Raw genomic sequence first — 25,446 nt, 5'->3', positions numbered from 1 at the left:
TTACCAAAGTAACAAAAAGATTTTAAAAACAAATATAAATCACTTAAAAGGAAAGAAACTCATAATCTGTTATCAAAAGTTGCATTCTAAGAAAACTTTGTTCTCTAAACAGAGAGACCAAATTCCAGTCAGCTTACAGTTAATAACAAAATTTGTTTATCTGATTAATCTTAGAAAGTCTTTTCCATAAATTTTGAAGAACTAGCAGTATTCTTCCAAAGGCATGACCTGAAAAGCATAGAAAGTATATTTAAAATTTGATTCTATTGCAATTGGCAAAGAAACCTGTTCATAACACTTTAATATGGCAACTAGAATTATAATTGACCATATTTTATCACGGCAATCAGATCTATATGAATTTCACATAATTTTAGGATATCTATATTAGTAACATCATCCATACAGTGTAACCTGAGAAGATTTGTCACCCCTTCAGCAGTGCTTCTCAGGTAGTTCAACATGATCAGTGAACCCAGGTAGCTTAATAGCTCTCTGGGATGTCTCAGGGGCCCTCTGAAACATCCCAAAGTTAGCTAGAAATCAAGTTATTTAGGAAGCTTTGTCAATACATGTCAAAAGTGTTTGAAACACTCAGTCAGGTAGGATAATATAAATTACTGTGAAATAAGTTATTATCTTAGTCAAAGTTAACAAAAGATTTCAAGGGTAAATATAAAACAGATCAATTAAGAGGTAAAAAAAAAAACCTTAAATCTATTATTAAAAGCTGATCAACAACTGAAAAATGTATGCCCTCACAACAGAGAGAAAGGTCAAGATTTTGCACCAGAAAGTGCTGAACTCAATATGCCAGCAAATTTGGAAAACTCAGCAGTGGCCACAGGACTGGAAAAGATCAGTCTTCATTCCAATCCCAAAGAAAGGCAATGCCAAATAATGCTCAAACTACCACACAATTGCACTCATCTCACACGCTAGTAAAGTCATGCTCAAAATTCCCCAAGCCAGGCTTCAGCAGTATGTGAACCGTGAACTTCCAGATGTTCAAGCAGGTTTTACAAAAGGCAGAGGAACCAGAGATCAAATTGCCAACATCCACTGGATCATGGAGAAAGCAAGAGAGTTCCAGAAAAACATCTATTTCTGCTTCATTGACTATGCCAAAGCCTTTGACTGTGTGGATCACAATAAACTGTGGAACATTCTTCAAGAGATGGGAATCCTAGACCACCTGACCTGCCTCTTGAGAAACCTGTATGCAGGTCAGGAAGCAACAGTTAGAACTGGACATGGAACAACAGACTGGTTCCAAATAGGAAAAGGAGTACGTCAAGGCTGTATATTGTCACCCTGCTTATTTAATTTATATGCAAAGTACATCATGAGGAACGCTGGGCTGGAAGAAGCACAAGCTGGAATCAAGATTGCTGGGAGAAATATCAATAACCGCAGATATGCAGATGACTCCACCCTTATGGCAGAAAGTGAAGAGGAACTCAAAGGCCTCTTGATGAAAGTGAAAGAGGAGAGTGAAAAGCTCAACATTCAGAAAACAAAGATCATGGCATCTGGTCCCATCACTTCATGGGAAATAGATGGGGAAACAGTGGAAACAGTGTCAGACTTTATTTTGGGGGCTCCAAAATCACTGCAGATGCTGATTGCAGCCAGGAAATTAAAAGATGCTTACTCCTCAGAAGGAAAGTTATGAACAACCTAGATAGCATATTAAAAAGCAGAGACATTACTTTGTCAACCAAGGTCCGTCTATTCAAGGCTATGGTTTTTCCCATGGTCATGTATGGATGTGAGAGTTGGACTGTGAAGAAAGCTGATCGCCGAAGAATTGATGCTTTTGAACTGTGGTGTTGGAGAAGACTCTTGTGAGTCCGTTGGACTTCAAGGAGATCCAACCAGTCCATTCTAAAGGAGATCAATCCTGGGTGTTCATTTGAAGGACTGATTCTAAAGCTGAAACTCCAATACTTTGGCCACCTCATGTGACGAGTTGACTCACTGGAAAAGAGTCTGATGCTGGGAGGGATTGGGGGTGGGAGGAGACGGGGATGACAGAGAATGAGATGGCTGGATGACATCATCGACTCGATGGACATGAGTTTGAGTGAACTCCGGGAGTTGGTGATGGACAGGGAGGCCTGGTGTGCTGTGATTCATGGGGTTGCAAAGAGTCGGACACGACTGAGCAACTGAACTGAACTGAACTGAACTGACTTTAAACTCATTTAGGTAAACTTAATTAATTTTATTTTAAACTTTGTCAGTCCCAACCAAGCATATTTTTTTTTTCATGGTCCAGTTTCCACAAACTTTTTAATGACTTATTGTAATAACCACCTGTAAGTCAGACCTACTTTCTTTTCCCTTTATAAAATGTAATTTTATTTTTTATATCTTCTTTCTTAAAAACACATCCTACTTCCTTATTAGATTGGAAAACAAACATTAATACTAAATATTTAATATTGAATATTTCCTAGTTTTCGTGAATCTGAAATTTATTTAGATTAATTTTTCTTCTATTTATAATTGTTTGATTTGTAAGCACTTACTTTTGTTTAGGCCAATTAAATTTAAACTCATTTACAACTTCAACAATATTATCAGATAAAAAACAAAAGACATACACTGAGACATACATAAATCCAGACAGACAGACTGACAGAGATCTTATAGTTTTCTGTCTGAGATTTAAAATATCTCTTTGATCCCTTTTTTTTTTTCCTTTGCTTAAAGTTCTAAACTGCCTAAGGCTGAGGTCTCAGGCAAAGTTGGCTGTGTATTTCAAGGACATGGAAAGGGTTAAAATCAGGCTTTTTCCTAGCAGGCCTTTTAACAAGCTAGTTGTTTTTAATTGCATATGCAAAAAGAACTGGTTTTGCAGTTTCAAAAAAGAAAAATTTCTCTCATTCTGTTCAATCAGCAATCATTCAGAGTCTATCACAAAGCCTCCCTTCTCCTAAGTCCCCAGGTTTCTTTAACTGTTGCTCCCTCCCTGGGAGCTCCAAGGAGGTGATCAGTCTTCTCTTCTACCCACTGGAGTAGGACCTGACTGGGGACTGACCCTGGGGCCTTACCTGATCCTGTGGCCATTCCTGGTGAATTGGTCTGTCCTTCCAATGATTCCGGTTGGGGCTTGGCCATTGGGAGAGTCAGAACACCGGTCCGAAAGAGAACCCGGAATACCGTCAGGTGGCACACCTCCTCGTTCATCTGGTGGATCCTTCACTCCAGCCTGGCCAACCCACGAGTCCAGTGGCACAAGGGGCTGACGTGGTGGGAATGTCACTGGGGCATCCAGAAATGCTGCAGAAACCAGTACTAGAGAAACCAAGCGCCACACTTTGAGAGTTGGAGAACTCAGGTTTATTACGCCACCAGGCCCAGGGGAGTTAACACTCCAAGCTCTGAGCCCCGAACAAAAGGGTTACAGTTTTATACAGAGATAGGCATGATTAAGTGGGTTTGTGGGTTTCCAGGGGCTGGGAAATTGCAAAGAGAAGGACAAGGGTGAGTGAGATAAGCTCCAATTCCTAATATTGTGAGTCCCCACTATCTGAGACCTACGGGATCCACACTTTGCAAGGATCAAGCTGAGTTACAGAGGCAGAAGGAGCAGGAGGTTATGTAAAATTTTAACTTTTCAGCTTCAACAGCACCTCCTTCCATCCTGCCTAATGCCAGTCCTGCCCTTTGGAGGAGCCCCTCCCCTAGGGAAGCGTTCAGCAGAATTCCAAGTGTTGGTCTCTGGGGACATTGTTCTTGAGCTTGTGGGCTTCAAAGAGGTTTTCCAGCTCTTTCATGTAGCGCTGGTGCAGCCTGTCCACCTCTTCCTGGGAGGGATGTGGTGTCTTCTGCACCTCGATGGGCTTCCCCACTGCAAGACACAGAGGTGACTGGTGGCTCAGCAGGAACCACTGAAGGCACAGGGGACCTTGGGGTTCCCACCACAATGGTGATCTGAACAGGTAAGCGTTCTTTCTCCCTCCCTTTCAATTCTATTTTGGGTCATAGATTCTAAGATGTTAGGACAACTCCAAGATTTTGATATATCAAAAATACAACCAGCAGGTATTTGCATTCATTATCTCTTTTGTCACCCTAACAATCCTAGGATACAACCTGCTATTTTTCCTGTTTAAAGGCTGAGGAAATGAGGTTCAGGGAGGTTAAGTAACTTATTTAAGGTCACATAGCCAAGAACAATCAGTACGAGGTTGCAAGCCGTAGGGATGTGCTTTTAGCCTCAGGGAAAGGTGGATCTGGGAGTCTCAGATACCATAATTGAAATCGGCTGTGTCTGTGGGAGCAGGTGGATCAGAAAGCAGCAGCCATGTCTTCTTCTCTTGAGAATGGTCTAGAGGCAGCAGCACTATAAACAGTCATGAGAATATCACAACATAATGCAAAGAAAGTTTGGTAGAGGAGGTTGCCTGTACTCAACTAAGAAATGACTGGGTGAGTAGAGATGAACACCTGTTATTAGTTCTGCCGTTGGAACCTAGTAGGATTTCAAGAAGAAAGCAAATAGCTGAAAGATGGTGCTAAGTCTATGGACTAAAGCCCATGCCCATTATTTAAAGAAATCCCTCTGGCTCTCCTTCAAAGCCTGCTGATTGCTGCTTTACACACATTGCTAACAGACTTGCCATGGTCTTGTATCCACCTTCTCCAATTACTGTCATTAGACTTGTGGTCACAATTGAAGTGACGCCGGCTCCGGGACCGACCACGTGCAGAAGCGTGGCAGAGAGGAGCTACCCCACATCCGAGGCCAGGGGCAGCGGCCGAGAGGACTACCCTATGCCTGAGGTCATGGCCAGAGGCCGAGAGGAACAACCCCACATCCAAGTGGCGGTGGCTGCGCAGGCGCAGGAGGGCCGAGAGGAGCTACTCCATGTTCAAGGTCAGGAGGGGCGGCAGTGAGGAGAAACCCATCGTCCAAGTTAAGGTGCAGCGGCTACACTTTGCTGGATCAGCCGTGAAGAGATATCCCATGACTAAGGTAAGAGAAACCCAAATAAGACGGTAGGTATTGTGAGAGGGTATCAGAGGGCAGACACATTGAAATCATAATCACAGAAAACTAGTCGATCTGATCACATGGACCACAGCCTTGTCTAACTGAATGAAACTAAGATATGCCGTGTGGGGCCACCCAAGACGGGCGGGTCATGGTGGAGAGGTCTGACAGAACGTGGTCCACTGGAGAAAGGAATGGCAAACCACTTCAGTATACTTGCCTTGACAACCCCATGAACAGTATGAAAAGGCAAAATGATAGGATACTGAATGAGGAATTCCCCAGGTCAGTAGGTGCCCAGTATGCTACTGGGGATCAGTGGAGAAATAACTCCAGAAAGAATGAAGGGATGGAGATCCAGCAATCACACTCCTGGGCATACAAACTGAGGAAACCAGAATTGAAAGAGACACATGTACTCCAAGGTTCATTGCAGCACTGTTTATAATAGCGAGGACATGGAAGCAACCTAGATGTCCATCTGCAGACGAATGGATAAGAAAGCTTTGGTACATATACACAATGGAGTATTGCTCAGCCATTAAAAAGAATGTATTTGAATCAGTTCTAATGAGGTGGATGAAACTGGAGCCTATTATACAGAGTGAAGTAATCCAGAAAGAAAAACACCAATACAGTATACTAACTCATATATATGGAATTTAGAAAGATGATAACGATAACCCCGTATACGAGACAGCAAAAGAGACACAGATATATAGAACAGTCTTTTGGACTCTGTGGGAGAGGGCAAGGGAGGCATGATTTGGGAGAACGGCATTGAAACATGTATCTTCAGTTCAATTCAGTTCAGTTCAGTTCAGTCGCTCAGTCTTGTCCGACTCTCCGCCACCCCATGAATCACAGCATGCCAGGCCTCCCTGTCCATCACCAACTCCCGGAGCTCACTCAGACTCAAGTCCACAGAGTCTGTGATGCCATCCAGCCATCTCATCCTTGGTCGTCCCTTTCTCCTCACGCCCCCAACCTTTCTAGCATCAGAGTCTTTTCCAGTGAGTCAACTCATCGCATGAGGTGGCCAAAGTATTGCAGTCTCAGCTTTAGCATCAGTCCTTCCAATGAACACCCAGGATCGATCTCCCTTAGAATGGACTGGTTGGATCTCCTTGCGGTACAAGGAACTCTCAAGAGTCTTCTCCAACACCACAGTTCAAAAGCATCAATTCTTCGGCAATCAGCTTATTTCACAGTCTAACTCTCACATCCATACCTGACCACGGGAAAAACCATAGCCTTGACTAGACGGACCTTGGTTGGCAAAGTAATCTCTCTGCTTTTTAATATATTATCAAGGTTGGCCATAACTTTCCTTCCAAGGAGTAAGCGTCTTTTAATTTCATGGCTGCAATCAGCATCTGCAGTGATTTTGGAGCCCCAAAAAATAAAGTCTGACATTGTTTCCACTGTTTTTCCATCTATTTCCCATGAAGTGATGGGACCAGATGCCATGATCTTTGTTTTCTGAATGTTGAGCTTCAAGCCAACCTTTACACTCTCCTCTTTCACTTTCATCAAGAGGCTTTTGAGTTCCTCTTTACTTTCTGCCATAAGGGTAGTGTCATCTGCATATCTGAGGTTATTGATATTTCTCCCAGCAATCTTGATTCCAGCTTGTGCTTCTTCCAGCCCAGCATTCCTCATGATGTACCCTGCATGTAAGTTAAATAAGCAAGGTGACAATATACAGACTTGACGCACTCCTTTTCATATTTGGAACCAGTCTGTTGTTCCATGTACAGTTCTGACTGTTGCTTCCTGACCTGCATACAGGTTTCTCAAGAGGCAGGTCAGGTGGTCTGGTATTCCCATCTCTTTCAGAATTCTCCACAGTTTACTGTGATATACACAGTCAAAGGCTTTGGCATAGTCAGTGAAGCAGAAATAGATGCTCTTCAGCGCAGACGAGAGACGCCGGCCCCGGCGCAACCGACCAGGCAAAGAGGCGCAGCCGTGAGGAGCTACCCCACGCCTGAGGCCAGGGCCAGCGGCTGAGAGGAGCTGCCCCACGTCCAACAGGCGGTGGCTGCGTGGGCGCAGGAGGGCTGAGAGGAGCTACTCCAAGTTCAAGGTCAGGAGGGGCGGCCTTGAGGAGATACCCCTCATCCAAGGTAAGGTACAGCGGCTGCACTTTGCTGGAGTGGCTGTGAAGAGATTTTCCACGACCAAGGTAAGAGAAACCCAAATAAGATGGTAGGTATTGCGAGGGGGCATCAGAGGGCAGACACACTGAAATCATAATCACAGGAAACTAGTTGATCTGATCACATGGACCACAGCTGAATGTGGTCCACTGGAGAAGGGAATGGTAAACCATTTCAGTATACTTGCCTTGAGAACCCCATGAACAATATCAAAGGGCAATATGATAGGATACTGAATGAGGAATTCCCCAGGTCGGTAGGTGCCCAGTATGCTACTGGAGATCAGTGGAGAAGTAACTCTAGAAGGAATAAAGGGACGGAGCAAAAGCAAAACCAGTACCCAGTTGTGGATGTGACCAATGATAGAAGCAAGGTCCGATTCTGTAAAGAGCAATATTGCATAGGAACCTGGAATGTTAGGTCCATGAATCAAGGCAAATTGGAAGTGGTCAAACAGGAGATAGCAACAGTGAACATAGACATTCTAGGAATCAGTGAATTAAAATGGACTTGAATGGGTGAATTTAACTCAGATGACCATTAGATCTACTACTGTGGGCAGGAATCCCTTAGAAGAAATGGAGTAGCCATCATGGTAAACAAAAGAGTCCGAAATGCAGTACTTGGATGCAATCTTAAAAGCAACAGAATGATTTCTGTTCATTTCCAAGGCAAACCATTCAATATTACAGTAATCCAGGCCTATGCCCCAACCAGTAACGCTGAAGAAGCCGAAGTTGAACAGTTCTATGAAGACCTACAAGACCTTTTAGAACTAACACCCAAAAAAGATGTCCTTTTCATTATAGGGGACTGGAATGTAAAAGTAGGAAGTCAAGAAACACCTGGAGTAACAGGCAAATTTGGCCTTGGAGCACGGAATGAAGCAGGGCAAAGGCTAATAGAGTTTTGTCAAGAGAACGCACTGGTCATAGCAAACACCCTCTTTCAACAACACAAGAGAGGACTCTACACATGGACATCACCAGATGGTCAACACCGAAATCAGATTGATTATATTCTTTGCATCCAAAGATGGAGAAGATGTATACAGTTAGCAAAAACAAGACCAGGAGCTGACTGTGGCTCAGATCATGAACTCCTTATTGCCAAATTCAGACTTAAATTGAAGAAAGTAGGGAAAACCACTAGACCATTCAGATATGACCTCAATCAAATCCCTTATGATTATACAATGGAAGTGAGGAATAGATTTAAGGGACTAGATCTGATAGATAGAGTGCCTGATGAACTCTGGACGGAGGTTCGTGACATTGTACAGGAGACAGGGACCAAGGCCATCCCCATGGAAAAGAAATGCAAAAAAGCAAAATGGCTGTCTGAGGAGGCCTTACAAATAGCTGTGAAAAGAAGAGAGGCGAATGGCAAAGGAGAAAAGGAAAGATATAAGCATCTGAATGCAGAGTTCCAAAGAATAGCAGGGAGAGATAAGAAAGCCTTCCTCAGTGATCAGTGCAAAGAAATAGAGGAAAACAACAGAATGGGAAAAACAAGAGACCTTTTCAAGATAATTAGAGATTCCAAGGGAACATTTCATGCAAAGATGGGCTCGATAAAGGACAGAAATGGTATGGACCTAACAGAAGCAGAAGATATTAAGATGAGGTGGCAAGAATACACAGAAGAACTGTACAAAAAAGATCTTCACGACCAAGATAGTCACGATAACGTGATCACTGACCTAGAGCCAGACATCTTGGAATGTGAAGTCAAGTGGGCCTTAGAAAGCATCACTACGAACAAAGCTAGTGGAGGTGATGAAATTCCAGTTAAGCTATTTCAAATCTTGAAAGATGATGCTGTCAAAGTGCTGCACTCAATATGCCAGCAGATTTGGAAAACTCAGCAGTGGCCACAGGACTGGAAAAGGTCATTTTTGATTCCAATCCCAAAGAAAGACAATGCCAAAGAATGCTCAAACTACCACACAATTGCACTCATCTCACACGCTAGCAAAGTGATGCTCAAAATTCTCTAAGCCAGGCTTCAGCAATATGTGAACTGTGAACTCCCAGGTGTTCAAGCAGGTTTTAGAAAAGGCAGAGGCACCAAAGATCAGATTGCCAACATGTATATTATCATATGTGAAATGAATTGCCAGTCCAGGTTCGATGCATGATACAGGATGCTCTGGGTTGGTGCACTGGGATGACCCAGAGGGATGATATGAGGAGGGAAGAGGGAGGGAGTTTCAAGATGGGGAACACATGTACACCCAGGGCGGATTCATGTCAATGTATGGCAAAACCAACCAATATAATATTGTAAAATAATTAGCCTCCAAAAAAAAAAAAAAAGACTTTCACAGAAAAAAAAAAAGAATGAAGGGATGGAGCCAAAGCAAAAACAATACCCATTGGTGGATGTGACTGGTGATAGAAGCAAGGTTCGATGCTGTAAAGAGCAATACTGCATAGGAACCTAGAATGTTAGGTCCATGAATCAAGGCAAATTGGAAGTGGTCAAACAGGAGTTGGCAAGAGTGAACATAGACATTCTAGGAATCAGTGAACTAAAATGGACTGGAATGGGTGAATTTAACTCAGATGACCATTAGATCTACTACTGTGGGCAGGAATCCCTTAGAAGAAATGGAGTAGCCATCATGGTAAACAAAAGAGTCCGAAATGCAGTACTTGGATGCAATCTCAAAAACAACAGAATGATCTCAGTTTGTTTCCAAGGCAAACCATTCAATATTACAGTAATCCAAGCCTATGCCCCAACCAGTAATGCTGAAGAAGGCGAAGTTGAACGGTTCTATGAAGACCTACAAGATCTTTTAGAACTAACACCCAAAAAAGGTGTCCTTTTCATTATAGGGGACTGGAATGCAAAAGTAGGAAGTCAAGAAACACCTGGAGTAACAGGCAAATTTGGCCTTGGAGTACGGAATGAAGCAGGGCAAAGGCTAGTAGAGTTTTGCCAAGAGAACGCACGGGTCATAGCAAACACCCTCTTTCAACAACACAAGAGAGGACTCTACACATGGACATCACCAGATGGTCAACACCGAAATCAGAATGATTATATTCTTTGCAGCCAAAGATGGAGAATATCTATATAGTCAGTAAAAACAAGACCAGGAGCTGACTGTGGCTCAGAACATGAACTCCTTGTTGCCAAATTCAGACTTAAATTGAAGAAAGCAGGGAAAACCACTAGACCATTCAGATATGACCTAAATCAAATCCCTTATGATTATACAATGGAAGTGAGAAATAGATTTACGGGACTAGATCTGATAGATAGAGTGCCTGATGAACTATAGACGGAGGTTTGTGACATTGTACAGGAGACAGGGACCAAGACCATCCCCATGGAAAAGAAATGCAAAAAAGCAAAATGGCTGTCTGAGGAGGCCTTACAAATAGCTGTGAAAAGAAGAGAAGTGAAAAGCAAAGGAGAAAGGAAAGATACAAGCATCTGAATGCAGAGTTCCAAAGAATAGCAAGGAGAGATAAGAAAGCCTTCCTCAGTGATCAATACAAAGAAATAGAGGAAAATAACAGAATAGGAAAGACTAGAGATCTCTTCAAGAAAATTAGAGATTCCAAGGGAACATTTCATGTAAAGATGGGCTCGATAAAGGACAGAAATGGTATGGACCTAACAGAAGCAGAAGATATTAAGAAGAGGTGGCAAGAATACACAGAAGAACAGTACAAAAAAGATCTTCACGACCCAGATAATCACGATGATGTGATCACTCACCTAGAGCCAGACATCCTGGAATGTGAAGTCAAGTGGGCCTTAGAAAGCATCACTATGAACAAAGCTAGTGGAGGTGATGGAATTCCAGTTGAACTATTTCAAATCCTGAAACATGATGCTGTCAAAATGCTGCAATCAATATGCCAGCAAATTTGGAAAACTCAGCAGTGGCCACAAGACTGGAAAAGGTCATTTTTGATTCCAATCCCAAAGAAAGGCAATGCCAAAGAATGCTCAAACTACGGCACAATTTCACTCATCTCCACACGCTAGAAAAGTCATGCTCAAATTCTCCAAGCCAGGCTTCAGCAATACGTGAACCGTGAAATACCAGATGTTCAAACTGGTTTTAGAAATGGCAGAGGCACCAGAAATTAAATTGCCAACATCCGCTGTATCATGGAAAGAGTAAGAGAGTTCCAATAAAACAACTATTTCTGCTTCATTGACTATGCAAAAGCCTTTGACAGTGTGGATCACAACAAACTATGGAAAATTCTGAAAGTGATGACAATTCCAGACCACCTGACCTGCCTCTTGAGAAACCTGTATGCAGGTCAGGAAGCAACAGTTATAACTGAACATGGAACAACGGACTGATTCCAAATAGGAAAAGGAGTATGTCAAGATTGTATATTGTCACCCTGCTTATTTAACTTATATGCAGAGTACATCATGAGGAACGCTGGGCTGGAAGAAGCACAAGCTGGAATCAAGATTGCCGGGAGAAATATCAATAACTTCAGATATGCAGATGACGCCACCCTCATGGCAGAAAGTGAAGGGGAACTAAAAAACCTCTTGATGAAAGTGAAAGAGGAGAGTGAAAAGGTTGGCTTGAAGCTCAACATTCAGAAAACTAAGATTATGGCATCTGGTCCCATCACTTCATGGGAAATAGAGAGGGAAACAGTGGAAACAGTGTCAGACTTCATTTTTTTGGGCTCCAAAATCACTGCGGATGCTGATTGCAGCCATGAAATTAAAAAACGTTTACTCCTTAGAAGGAGAGTTAGGACCAACCTAGGTAGCGTATTAAAAAGCAGAGAGATTACTTTGCCAACCAAGGTCCGTCTAGTCAAGGCTATGGTTTTTCCAGTGGTCATGTACGGATGTGAGAGTTGGATTGTAAAGAAAGCTGAGCACCGAAGAATTGATGCTTTTGAACTGTGGTGTTGGAGAAGACTCTTGAGAGTCCCTTGGACTGCAAGGAGATCCAACCAGTCCATTCTAAAGGAGATCAGTCCTGGGTGTTCATTGGAAGGACTGATGCTGAAGCTGAAGCTCCAATACTTTGGCCACCTCATGCAAAGTGTTGACTCACTGGAAAAAACTCTGATGCTGGGAGCGATTGAGGGCAGGAGGAGAAGGGGATGACAGAGAATGAGATGGCTGGATGGCATCACCGACGCGATGGACATGAGTTTGAGTGAACTCCGGGAGTTGGTGATGGACAGGGAGGCCTGGCGTGCTGTGATTCATGGGGTCGCAAAGAGTCGGACGAGACTGAGCGACTGAACTGAACTGAACTGAACAGTCTTGCATAATAAAAAGGCAAATACCCTTATCAAACCTCAACTTTGATACCAAGGGCAGCCTGATCTCTTGGAAGTGATTTACCTTCTGTGGGTCTGTGTTTGCAATCAATAAAATGGGGATGAGAGTCCCTCCTCACAAGTCGTTGGGAAAACTAAGCCGCTGCGTGTAAGGAGCCAGTGCAGTGCCTGACACACTGCAGGGACTCAGTAATCAGTAGAGGCTACTGAGCTTCGTGTCCCTGTTACTCTTCTCATTCTAGACTGCCTTTCATAGGGTTACTTGCGGAGGGTCCGTTTCACACATCAGAAAGTGTGCTCCACAAAGTGAAGGGTGTATTGCTCTGTGTCCGTGTCTCCTTGCAGCACAAGTCCAGGCCTCTTTCTCTATAGCCCTTCCCCTCCCAGGCCACGTCTAGGCTCACCCACAGTGGTGATGGGTCGGCGGTAGGGCATAAGACCAAGGCTGTACTGGAAGACTCCACGGCCATAGAAGAGAGGGATGGAGGCTCTAGTGCTCTTGTGAAGTCGGTCCTGAAACCACCGCAACCAGGAACCAGGAGAGCTCTCAACCTGGTCATATATATCATTCTCCCCAAAGGAGAAGATCGGCACCAGAGCTGCCCTAGAGGGAGACAGGAGAGAGGGCGTGTGGAGGGGCAAGAAGGCATAGCTGGTCACCTAGTCCCCTGAAGGGACCTTGTCACCAGGAACTGAAGCAAAGGATAGAGACCTGGGACCAAAGTAGGAGGCCTCCAGTGTCTCCCAGACCTACCATGGCCTTGCTTTGTAACTGTGAGCAGTACTTTGCCTGTGTCATGGTCACTGTACTGCAGTTGTAACATGAAAGGGAGTCCAGAATGCTGCAGAGAGTCATCCTAGATAGAAAATATCTCCAGATTATCTGAAAAATCTCTTCTGCCCCAGCTACCTTTTAGTCTTCATGGATACTTCAATGTAGGAGACCATTTTTAAGCTATGCCTCAAACTTTATTGTCCAATTCCCTTCAACTCAGATGTAATACAAGTTTTCAAATATGAGCTTTGACACTTATTCCCTTTAATCACAAATACTCCCATCTAGAATCTTCTCTGGGCATTTGGGAATGAGACAAAACATTGATCACCAAGATAGACTCTTCAGTGTCAATGGATTTAGAATCTACCTGCCAAAATAGAATCTGCCTTAATCTCTGGTGTATCCCACAAAAACACAGTCCTTGCCAACCTCCAGCTGAACCCAGAGCCCTCTCCCCAATACCCGTGCATCAGGGCGAGCCTGATGAAGCCCTTGCGGTTCCGCAGCACCAGTTTGTAGGCTCCAGGCCTGGCATTCAGTGCCTCCTGGACGCCCCCAACAACAATGGACAGCAGATTGCCACCTCCTTTCCTGCTCAGGATGTGAGCAGCACTCTCTTTGTCTGCTGAGACCAGCCCTGGGGAGAGAGGAAGGTGGTTAGGTATGGGGTGACAGGGAGAGACTGTGGGCTACGTGTGGCAGGTCTCCACTCACCCTCCTCTCGCAGCTGGGAGTTTCCTGAGCGCTGGGACTCTATCATTCCCTTATCCCAACCCCTCACTAAGGTCATTGCTGGGCACAGAGCTGTGGGAAATGCTTCCTTGGGTCTAGCCTCCTTCTCCACTGCACATGCTCTTCAGGAAGTACAGAAATCTTAGCAGCCCTCCCTGACACCCTTCCTCCCTGTCTCCAGCCCTCACCTCTCGGGCTGGCCAGATTTGGGAAGACTCACCCACAGACATGATGCATTCCCTGAAGACAGGGACCCAGAACCACAAGTTTAGCATCATTAGATGTGAGCGGATGCCTGGGAAAACTGAGGAGAACCCCGTGCTCTCAGTGCAAAGGTTGGTAAAAGCTCCAATCACCCCGATCCCATGAGGGTGGAAGCCAGCGAGGTAGTTCCGGGAGGGGTCCATGTCGGCAGTCTTGACCAGCTGCAAGGAGAACAGCCTGGTGAATCGGGGCTGCACCTCAGGCCCTCCTCAGTCTCTGCTAACTGTCTGTGCTGACCTCTTCTTTGTGTCCCCAAGGGATATGACACCCCCATGTGAGTGTCCTGAAATTAGAGATGGCTTATCTGAGGATCCTTGTTCTTGGTGCAGGTCTGGGGCAAAGGAGATGCTCTGGGAGACCATTGGATGAAGAGAGAGAGAACGGACCCATGAATGGATGAAGCCGATACATCCCACCAGGGAAGGAAGGCCCCTGCCCAAGGCAGAGGTGAGACTCCTGGGATGGTGACAGGGACCCAAGCCCCTGTCCTATGTGAAGGGAGACCTAATCCCAGGCAAAGCTCCCCCAGAATGAAGGAGCCATCACAGGAGGGAGTGAGCATCTCTCCAAGGGCTGTGGCATCCAGAGCTCTGACCCGGATCAGGGCTGACCCTTGAGCCCCCATGACTCAGTGTAAGAGACTCCTGTGTGGAAGGAAATGGGGGCCAGGAGGAGGGGCATGAAGTCCTGGTGATGCCCACAGGTGTGGGTGGGAAGGGGTCAGGGAGGTGTCCTGCCAAGTCTGCAGCACTTCCTGACAGCAGGTCACAGCCTGCCCACAGCACTGTACTCTTGCTCAGGGCTTAGTCTTTGCAGACACTGCTGTTCCAGGATAATGAAATCTTCACAGAGAAACCCAGATCCTGGACTGATCTTCAGCATGAGGTGGAGGTAGCTTGTCCTGGGGGAAACACTGCCTGATTCTCCACCATTAGCTCCTCAGGAAGCCCATAGGGTGTGTTTAGAAAGTTCTAGTGCTCAGAAGTAGTCTCCTAATTTCACTAGAAACTCCACCATTAGGTAGTAGCTCATATAATCACAGTGGAAAAGTTTGTGTTGTGAAGTAGGCCCAGCAGAGTGGTTAACACAAGGAATGTTGCTTGCCTGCCTTCAAGCCAGCAGCCACCATAGCCGCCACTGACAATGGGGCTAGAAAGGAACTCAGGATGGAGGAAAAGAGGATACTGGTCAGAGTGAGTGAGGATGCACACCAAAGAAACGACTGCTGTGAGCCCAGATTTTGCACCTCCCCACACAGAGAAAAACATGAAAATCAATTACTTGAGTTGTCTGCTTTTTGTGACTGGCAGTAATATTTTGATGTTTGTCAACATAGGTGGTTTTTTTCCCCAGCAAAACCCATAAGTTCTGAGCCTCCCTTGCCTTTTAGAACAGCTCCTCAGAGGTGGCTGTGAGGCTCTCTGCTGACCACAGTCCTCAGTAACATCTCAGGACAAAACCCCTCACAACTCTAAGGTTGTGCACTTGTTTTCAGTGGACAGCAGACTCTCTCCCTGGCTGCCCTACCTCCTGCCGTGCTAAAATTCCTGCAGGGCCTGCTCTGTAAGGGGATGAGGATGACTTGGAAGTTCTCCTGAGGGGTGACAGAGTCCAGAATCTGCCTACCGTAGCCCCTTTCAGGCCTCAGTCCAGGACAGGGAGGTCAAAGTGCATGTCATCTCTCCTCTGCTGGACACGTGGCGGTACTGCCCGCCCTCTGCAGGTGTTGATGCCACAGGACTGCAGTGGCCTACAGTTCTGAACACTGTGCACGTGGAATTTCTGGAAATCAGGTTCAGTTTCCCACAAGATCAATAGTGCCCAGGCAGAGAAATACTCTGGGAGAGATAGCTTGTCAGAGTAGGGACAGAATAGATGCAGATAAGACAGGCACAGAGCAACTCGGCACCACTTTTCTTTCAGATGTGGGATTGATCACAGCTCCAGGTGTGAAAAGAGAGCCAGATGTTGTTCTTAAAGGCCCCAGGATGACCTGCTGTGTCATGGAATCCACATAACTCAATGGGGTATGTGGCAGCATCTCTACTTTACATATGAAGACTTTGAGGCTCGGCAAGCATGTATAACTCACCCAAGGTCATACAGCCGGCATGTTGCAGACCCTGTATTAGAATCTGTGATGTTCACCTTCAGAGGTTACACTCTATACACGCTTCTCTTCTGTGTCCAGAGGAGTGCCTGCCTCCAGATGAGGGCCTGTCCCTGCCTTGCACTACTAAAACTTTACACCTCTGTGCTAAGATACGCATATGTGCCATACTACCTGGCCCACAGAACCTTCAAATCTCTTTCATACATCAGTCCTCATATTGGCTTCACATCTCTACACATGGGACACCATACCCAGACAGAAACCGACTATTCTCAGGTCACAAAGGGATAAAAGCCTGTCTCCTGCCTCCCAGCGCACAGGGACATGCTTCCCCATGGACACTTGGGGACTTCCATCCTGGCCACAACACAACCACCCCCATTACTCACCGAGATGGGGAAATAGTCCTTCATGTACCTCCATATGACCCAGTGCCTTAGTACATCACTCTGCCTGCCCCCCTGCCAGGGCTTGGCTCGATCCGCATACCACCAGATCGCATACAGGATACTGAAGATCCAGAATCTTGTGAACAGGAGGCCTATGAAGACCACATAGCAGACAATGCCTGGGGAGGGAGGCAGGAGCATTAGTGATCAGAGGTATGAAGGCATGAGCTCTCCCCATTTGCCCAGCACTAGCAGCACAGTCCTGGAGACGGAAATGGCAACCCACTCCAATGTTCTTGCCTGGAGAATCCCAGGGACGGGGGAGCCTGGTGGGCTTCCGTCGATGGGGTCACACAGAGTAGGAAACGACTGAAGTGACTTAGCAGCAGCAGCACAGTCCTGTCCAGGCCTCGCCCCAAGAGGAAGGGGTCGGCCTACTCTGCCTTAAAGGAAGAAGAGATGAACCTGTCCCATGTCACACTGGGAGATTGGGTTTGAACAGGTAGACCTAACTTCAAACTGGCTTTTTCCCATGACGCTTTTTCCCAGACACCTCGTTCCTTTCAGTCTTCTCCCTCTACCGCCATCTCTGCCCTATTCAGTAGTCTGTATTCACCAGGTGCTCAATAAGTGCCTGGTAGAGATGGGACAGGATGAAATCTTTCGAGCATCCGTCCTGTGAATGAAGAAGCTTTCTACCTAGCCCACTTCCTGTTTACCTCAGCCCATCTTCCCATAGATAAATCCTATATTCCATAGATATGGCTCCCCATTAGCTGAAGTCCCCACATGACTTCTCATAGCTGAGGCTCAGCTCCAGCAGCTCAGCCTGACTTCAGCCTCCCCACTGCTAACTTGATCCCCTCTTGCTCCAGCCTCACTCACCACATGCGCCTCTTGTTCTGGCCATGCTAAACTGCTCAGTGTGGATACAACTCCCTGAGCTCTTTAGGTTTTGTTCAGTTCTTTGCTCTGCTGCCAGGCCGTTTCCTGCTGAAGGAGGGAGGAAGGAAGAGGGCAATCTATGCCTGGCCTGTCCGTCAGGAGTGCAGCAGGGCTATAGGACAGGCCCAATGTGCAGTCCATCTAGTCAAGGCTATGGTTTTTCCCGTGGTCATGTATGGATGTGAGAGTTGGACTGTGAAGAAAGCTGATCGCCGAACAATTGAAGCTTTTGAACTGTGGTGGTGGAGAAGACTCTTGAGAGTCCCTTGGACTGCAAGGAGATCCAACCAGTCCATTCTAAAGGAGATCAATCCTCGGTGTTCATTGGAAGGACTGATGCTAAAACTGAAACTCCAAACCTTTGGACACCTCATGTGACAAGTTGACTCACTGGAAAAGACTCTGATGCTGGGAGGGATTGTGGGTGGGAGGAGACGGGGACAACAGAGAATGAGATGGCTGGATGGCATCACCGACTCGATGGACATGAGTTTGAGTGAACTCCGGGAGTTGGTGATGGACAGGGAGGCCTGGCGTGCTGTGATTCATGGGGTCGCAAAGAGTCGGACACGACTGAGCGACTGAACTGAACTGAACTGAATGTGCAGTTCCTGCCAGTCTTAGGATTCTGAGTTCCTTTTCACAGGCTAATTCCGGCTTTGACTCAGGTTCAGGTGGTCTGTAGGGCTGTCTTTAATCTGATGCCAATGGACCTTATTCTTAGAGAATATTGTGTCCTCTCCATTCCATTCCCTACACGAAACCATGTGCTCAAACCCTTCAAGAAGGTCAGCTTCCACTTGTATTGCATTTGAAAGTGGGTAAACTGAGCCTGTCATTCATGGCTGACTTCCAGGGGGAGGGGACTTTTGACCCAGTCTGAAGAGTAATAAAATGCATAAGCCAAAGTAAGTTAAGGCTCACAGAGGCTCATTTTATTCAGACCACACACACGTGCCAAGTGCTAGTGCTACAACCGTGAACAACGCACAGATATACCTGCCCTCATAGTGTTGATTTCAGTGCTGTGTTTGATGCACTTTGCATTATCTTTTCAAGTTTTATGGCAATAAAACCCATGTTAAACATAACATGTATCAAAATAATTTTTTATTGTATTATCTTTTATGACATTTATATTATAGTTAATTCACAATACTATGTTCATTTCAGGAGTACAGGCAATTAAATGAGCTATACATATATGTATATCCACACTTTTTAAAAATCTTTTTCCATATAAACCATTACTGCATATTGAGTGGAGTTTCCTATGCTCTCTAGAGAGTCTTATTAGGTGTCTATTTTATAGATAGTAGTGTGTATATATCAATCCAAATCCCTTAATTTTCCCTTCCCTCCTGGTCCCCTGGTTACCATAAATGTGTTTTCAATGTCCATATGCTATGTAAATAAATAAATTTATTTGTACCCTTTTTTGATACTGCATATAAATGATATCATACAATTTTTGTATTTCTGTGTCTGTCTTTCTGTGTCACTCACTATTATCCATGTTGCTATAATGGTACTATTTGTGCTTTTTTTAATGACTAATATTCCATTTATATCCATTCTTCTGTCATTGGACATTTAGATTGTTTCCATGTCTTAGTTATTGTAAATAGGGCTGCAATGAACATTGTGGTGCGTGGATCTTTTCATATTATGGTTTTCTTGACAAGGGCACTATAGAGAACTAAATGGAGATACCTTATGAAACCAAAAATAGAGCTACCATAAGACCCAGCATTCCTACTCCCGGGCATATACCTGAAATGATTTTTAGTGTATTGTTGATGGCATTAATTCATCATATTGCTGTGTAACAATCACCATCCTTCATCTCTGGAACTCTTTTCATCTTCCCAAACTGAACCTCAGTACCCATGAAATGAGAACTCCCATGTCTGGTCTGGAGAATAAAATCCAAGTGGTTCATAGTGGTTCCCTGTGGGGTAGGATTCACTTTTTCCTGGATTCATTTTTAGAATATATATTCTGTTTGAATGAGTAACAATAACGTGGATTCATTTTTCACTCAGAAAATAAATAAATAAATATTTTTAAAATGCTTGCATTTCCACTTGACCAAAAGAACTCTCCTCACCCCAGAGTATACCTCACCCTGGGCTCACCTTTTAACTCCTGTCAGCAGGCAAAGCCAAACTTGGGAGTATTTCCAGTCCCTGAGAAAGGAAGATCCCTTCTTTCCCCTTCTAACACCCAGAAAGAAAAATGCAAAACCCCATTTCACTGAGACCAGGTTGGCTAGGTCACCCAGAAAGCTAGTAGGATGGGACCTGGCATTCAATTCTACTATTTTGGCTCCGTTATGCTCCCAACAATCTTTCATTTAACAAACATATACCGACATCAACTCTTCAAGGAGTTGGAGATGCAGATGAGAACAAGACCATCTGTTTGAAAGGAGCTTACCTTCCCATGTGAGAGTGTGAATTAAAAAAAAAAAAAAGAACAGAATAAACAAGTAACCCACTAGAAAGTATTTGTCTGGGACTTGAGTCTGTGGTGACATGTCCCTGTTGACCTTTCTGGCCATTTCTTTGCCCCTCCCCCAAATACCAGCTGTATGTCCAGCATGAGCCAGCTGTTCACTACATGTGCAGCATTTATGGCCCACTGCAAGCCCTTACTTTCTTGCCAGTCTGTACATTTTGCCTGTGGACAATCTCTTAAGAATCTTTGAAAAGGGGCCCCATCTCGCTACCTGCTGCTAGCCTCCCTAGATCAGGGTCAGGAATCCTATCAGAATTCAGAGCCATAATTCAGAATGTGAGGCTCAAGAGGCAGCTAGGAAGATATTGCATAGGTACAAAATCATTTCTAATGAGAGCATTTAAACTGTAAAAACCATTTTTGACTCTTGGGCTGTACAAATACAAAAACTATCAGGGGGCTGTATTTGGCCCATGGACCTATGTTATGACCCCTGGTATAAACTGTGACCTTGTACCTGAGCAGGACATATGCAGCCTTCCTAGAAAAGACCTCTCATATCCTCAGTCTGCCCCTCATTTGTAGAAATACTGTGGCCCCATAAGCTTTCCCAAAGTTCTAAAGGGTAAAATTCACCAGAGAAATGATAAACAAAGAAAGAAAGGAAAACAGTCAACAAGAGAAAATATTAATAATAATAGTTTAACTTATTCAACAAATCAAGAAATTTTAGTAACTCCTCAAGGGCTACAGATGATATTCTGAGCCTCATCTTTCAGCTGTTTTCCAGATACTGAACCCCCGCCAGGTAGAGGAAGCTGCTCATCAGTCTGTAGACCTCAGACCAGGGGGAACCAGAAGGTTGATGATGGCTCCCAGTTACCTCACCACCAAGCAATCAGATGATTGTCTAGGAGCTGATCATGTGCCCAGAAACTCTACCTCACCCAGTCTCTAGATACCATTCCCTGAAATTCATGGGGGTGGGGTGGGGTTCTGTAATTTTGAGCCGTACATACTTAGACTTCTTTCTTGGCTCCTGCAATAAGTATTGCACTTTCTAAAAACTTATCACAACCAAATATCAGTATATGAGCTTTACTGTGCTCAGGAAAGCAGGCCCAAATTTGATTTAGTAACAACTTCTCCCTGTCATCTGCCTCCCCCAGACACCACAACACAATTGAGATCCCTCAATTGCAGCCCGTCACACACAGATTGGACCATGTCACTCCAGTACCTAAAGCCTTCTTGGGGCTACCCTTTGCCCTTAGGATAAGGGACAAGATACAATCTCTTTTTTCTGGCACTGGTGGGCTCACCTTCCATCTCTCAGCTTCCCTTACTGTAGCTCCAGGCTCAGGGCTACTAGACCTCCCTGTGCTGTTCCTGATGGTCCCAGAGGCCAGGCTGGCCTGGGCGTGGACACAGATAGTCGTCCACACTCCTTCTGGTAAATCTCCCAATGGCCACCTGAGCAGGATGTCCTTCATCCCCGTGATCACCAGGTGCTGAGGTAGCAACCCCTTTAGGATCTGCATTTTCCTCCCATCAAAGCACTGTGTGCACCAGAAGTGACAGGTGCCCAAGGTTACCAGTTTCCAAACAGCTCACCTTACCCATGGATAGGAAAAAGCTGACCCACTGCAGGACCATGAATGTTTGCAGCCTGCGTTCCCAAGGCACAAACAAGGGGGCGAACTCCACCATGCTGTTTAATCTGCTGTCTCAGGAGGCTTCTCTGAGCTCTGCTGTGGTCTGAGACACCTCTGGTTCATTGCTGCCCGCAGTTTCCTAAACACTTGTGTGGGGTGGGGTGGGTTACCAGCCAACCGTACGGTGTCATTGCAGGAACAAGTTTCTTAGGAGAAATCTTTAAAAGCACCTGGTCTGAACCTAGGTGAGTATGGGGGAAGAGAAGTACGGTTTACTCCTCAGGCAATACATTATCTGCCAGATCACCTTTGCTCAAATCTTGCCCATTACTTGGCAAGTGAAGCAGCAAGTATAGGGCAATCCTGCCCTCTTTTCACTTACAGAACTTCTTGGCTGTAGTAATTGTCTCCTTTCACCTACCAGGTCAATGGTTCCTCTTCACATATCTTCCCTTCACAGTTGCCATATAAATATCCATCAGCCCCACCATCTCCTCCCTCTCCTGCTTTATTCCTCAGCTCACCTGCACAGCACAACTTAAGAAGAGCCATCTGCATTAAACACCCTCTGATCCCATTCTGTCCTTGACAACTTCACCAGTGGCCTCCACACTGCTGAATCCAGTGGTCAATTCTCAGCTCTCATCTTGACCTCTCAGCAGCCTCAGACACAACTGTTTCATTCCTCCTCCTTGAAATCATTTGGCCTGTGGACACCACCCTCTCCTGGATTGCATCCTACCCCTCTGGATACTCATGGGTCTCCACAGTGGCTCTTGTCCTTCAGCAGACTAAGTGCTTGAGGGCCCTCCTGTCCCCTCAGTCCATGGACACTCCCTCTCCTCTCCACCCTCTCTCCCGCAGAGACCTTATCCAGGTTCATGGCCTTGGAGTCTGTCTACAGGATGAGCACTTCCAGACTGCATCTCCAGCCTGACCTCCCCCTGAGCTCCAGACTTTACTTTGAAGGTGGGTACTGACATCCTCTCTGCTAGTCTCCTCAGCACCTCCAGCACAGCCTGTCTAAAACTGAACTTGACTTCCTCTCTCATGCCCTTGCTACAGTCTCCACATAGCCATAGAATTGTCCAAAGTCATTACACGTTACACTGGTGGTCAGCTGGTTAGGACTCTTCACTTTCACTGCTCTGTCTGGGGTTCCTTGTGTACTTCACTAGGTTTAACAGTGGTTTCTTAATGCTTAACAGAGGTTGAGAATATTTAAAAATATTAATGGGCCAGGACAACATGGCAGCCTCCATCCTGGGCTCTCTGCTGGAGATCTTTCAGCAGGTTGTTCCTTCATCAGCTTCAGGCCAAGTTTGAAGTTACTTATGGACTGGAAAATATGCATCTTCAGAATAGAAGAAAAAGGCCTATGAGTAGAGAGGCTATGGATCAATATCTCAGGAAGAACACCATTCTCCCAAATAAGCTTCAGTCAGTGTCTGATGAAACTGCTGCCCTTCTCAGTGATAGCTGTCTCATTAAATCAGAAATCATGTGTTGAAAGATCCCCTGCACAGGTGTAAAGTGGCGCTGGAGGTTTCGTTGTATTGTTCTCCACTTAGCTGGTCATGGGCAATTGTTGGGGTTGAGTAAGCACAGTAATGAGCTGCTCCAGAACCTACTAAACTTACAGGAAAAGCAATTCTGTCGAGAAGAGACTTTTCCGAAAGATAGAAGAATATGGGAGGTTCTGGATTAGAATTCTGCTCTACCTGAATCTGTCTATAGTTAAAGTACTTCTAAATTTTAAAAGAAGATATTTGAATGTTTCATTCTGTCAGTGAATTATCTTTTCTCTTGGACTTAATAAATATACTGTTCCCATGCATATTGCCAAGAGCTGAGCATTAAAAAGTTTCTGTGGAAAAAAAAAAGTGTTCACTGTTCATTTGAATATCATTTTATAAGCTCGTGTTCTAGTCTTTGTTGATGTACATATCTCTTGCATGGGAACGCTGCTTCCCATCCCCACAGAAAGCCTCTTTGATTCTCGCTGACGCCAGTGTTCTCACTGGTATAAGTCTCTGTGTCCTTTCTCCCTCCCACAGTCTCAACAGCCAGAGGGACGGCTGGGTCCAAGCCTACACGATTGCGCAAGCTACAGAGTAGTGGTGTCAGGCTTTCCCAAAACAGCAGTACTAATTTACATTTTACTCAGAATATATCAGTGTCCCAAGGATGCAGATCATGTCTCCTCCTTGGTAAATTCAGACATCTTATTTGCTGGTGTTAAACAGATACCAAGTTGGGGGTCTTGATTTCCATTTAACATCATGAATGGCGACCATGGCTTTATTCATTGCATTTCCATTGTGTGAAAAGTTTGTGAAGAAGGAAGACGGTGGAATTGGGCAGAGGGCAAAGGCAAACCAAAGTGGCCCATCAGAGTGGGCCCAAACTGGGCTAAAGTGGCCAAGGCTGACATCCAGCCTGGATCTGTCTTAGATCAGTTGCCCCTGTGCAGGCAGCTCTGCAGCTCAGACCATCCCTCCTTCCTTGAAGGTGCATCTGGGAGTCATTTTCCAGGGTCCCCCCTCAAGGCAAGTTGGAAGAGCCCTGATGAGAGCTGAGACCAGTCCTGCATTGGCCACTTTCCAGCTGTGTGACCTCAGAAAACTCCTTCTCTTCCCAGAGCCTCTCATCCTACCAGGTATCAGGGGCTGAGATGATAGCCCCTAGTGACCTGTGTGCAGTGCTTAGCAGTCCACTGGGGTTTCTGTGTCCCTCAATTCACAATCCCCTTACAGTTCAACAACCAGGCAGCACCATACTTCCTGGGGCAGTGATGCTCCTATGTGGTCCGAGGACCTGCCTGTGTCCACCAGCTGCCTGTTACTGGTTCCTGACAAGGTAAGTACAGAGCTGGAGAGGAACTGCTCAGAAACCTTTGAGCAACGTGACAGAGTAGTTCTCTGTGTAATTAAACCAATAAATGAAAATTGGATTGAACTCATTTTCTTTGTTTTCTTCATTTCTGGGTAATTTATAGTGTATTTTACAAATATGGGTTTCCTGATGGCTCATGTGTAAAGATTCTGCTGGCCAATGCAGATGACACAGGATTGATCCCTTGGTCAAGAAGATCCCCTGGAGGAGCAAATGGCAACCAAGTTAAGTATCTTGGCCTGGGGAATCCCATGGACAAAGCAGCCTGGTGGGCTACACTTCATGGGATCGCAAAGAGATGGACATGACTTAGTGACTAAATAACAACAAAGAAAAGGCCATGGCGGGTTAGAAAAAAGAAATAATACAAAAATCTGGACCTGTACCACAACATATGGAGGTGATAAGCCCACTAATCTAGGGCAACTCCAACAAGAACATCAGACATTTTTAACACTATTTCGGGGAGGTGGCCCTTTTGATCTTTCATGAGTGATATTTACTGATAAGACCAGGGTTTGATGTTTTGTTCTGTTCAGGGCCCCTTTTAAAATAACTGAGAAAAGGAATTTTCCGGCCCATCTATTTCTATTCATTCTCTCACTGGGGATATAACATAACTTTTCTGGCTCATGTTCCACTTGTTGAAGAAGGAAACTCAGGTTAGCTCTCTGGCAGAGAGTGAGGGGAAGACATCAATCTAAGAAAAGTGCAAACTAAGCTGGTGATTGACGCAAACCTTCTCAGGTCTTTTAAA

General features: G+C 45.2%; 1 protein-coding gene across 1 annotated transcript; it reads right to left on the bottom strand.

Moving 5' to 3' along the window:
* Positions 1-3,347: 3,347 nt before the first annotated feature.
* Positions 3,348-21,885, bottom strand: LOC129554034 (2-acylglycerol O-acyltransferase 2-like). Its single transcript, XM_055422683.2, has 6 exons — positions 21,759-21,885; positions 16,735-16,913; positions 14,189-14,393; positions 13,699-13,873; positions 12,863-13,062; positions 3,348-3,859 (listed from the first exon to the last, which is right to left on the bottom strand). The coding sequence occupies exons 1-6, from the start codon at positions 21,847-21,849 to the stop codon at positions 3,705-3,707; spliced, it is 1,005 nt and encodes a 334-aa protein (XP_055278658.2). The 5' UTR covers positions 21,850-21,885; the 3' UTR covers positions 3,348-3,704.
* Positions 21,886-25,446: the final 3,561 nt, after the last annotated feature.

This window comes from Moschus berezovskii, chromosome 14, assembly GCF_049115385.1.
Source record: "Moschus berezovskii isolate FMDL1 chromosome 14, NW_MosBer_1.0, whole genome shotgun sequence".
Lineage (NCBI taxonomy): Eukaryota > Metazoa > Chordata > Mammalia > Artiodactyla > Moschidae > Moschus > Moschus berezovskii.
This window is presented reverse-complemented; position numbering and strand designations above follow the sequence as displayed.

What these genes read in the sequence shown, in the direction of transcription:
- LOC129554034 (XM_055422683.2), bottom strand. Translation starts at nt 21,849, where the DNA reads ATGGTGGAGTTCGCCCCCTTGTTTGTGCCTTGGGAACGCAGGCTGCAA. An exon ending in GGAATGCATCATGTCTGTGG is followed by an intron (nt 13,874 to 14,188) that starts GTGAGTCTTCCC and finishes CTCTCTCCCCAG; the next exon opens with GGCTGGTCTCAGCAGACAAA. An exon ending in AGGCTCGCCCTGATGCACGG is followed by an intron (nt 13,063 to 13,698) that starts GTATTGGGGAGA and finishes GTCTCCCTCTAG; the next exon opens with GGCAGCTCTGGTGCCGATCT.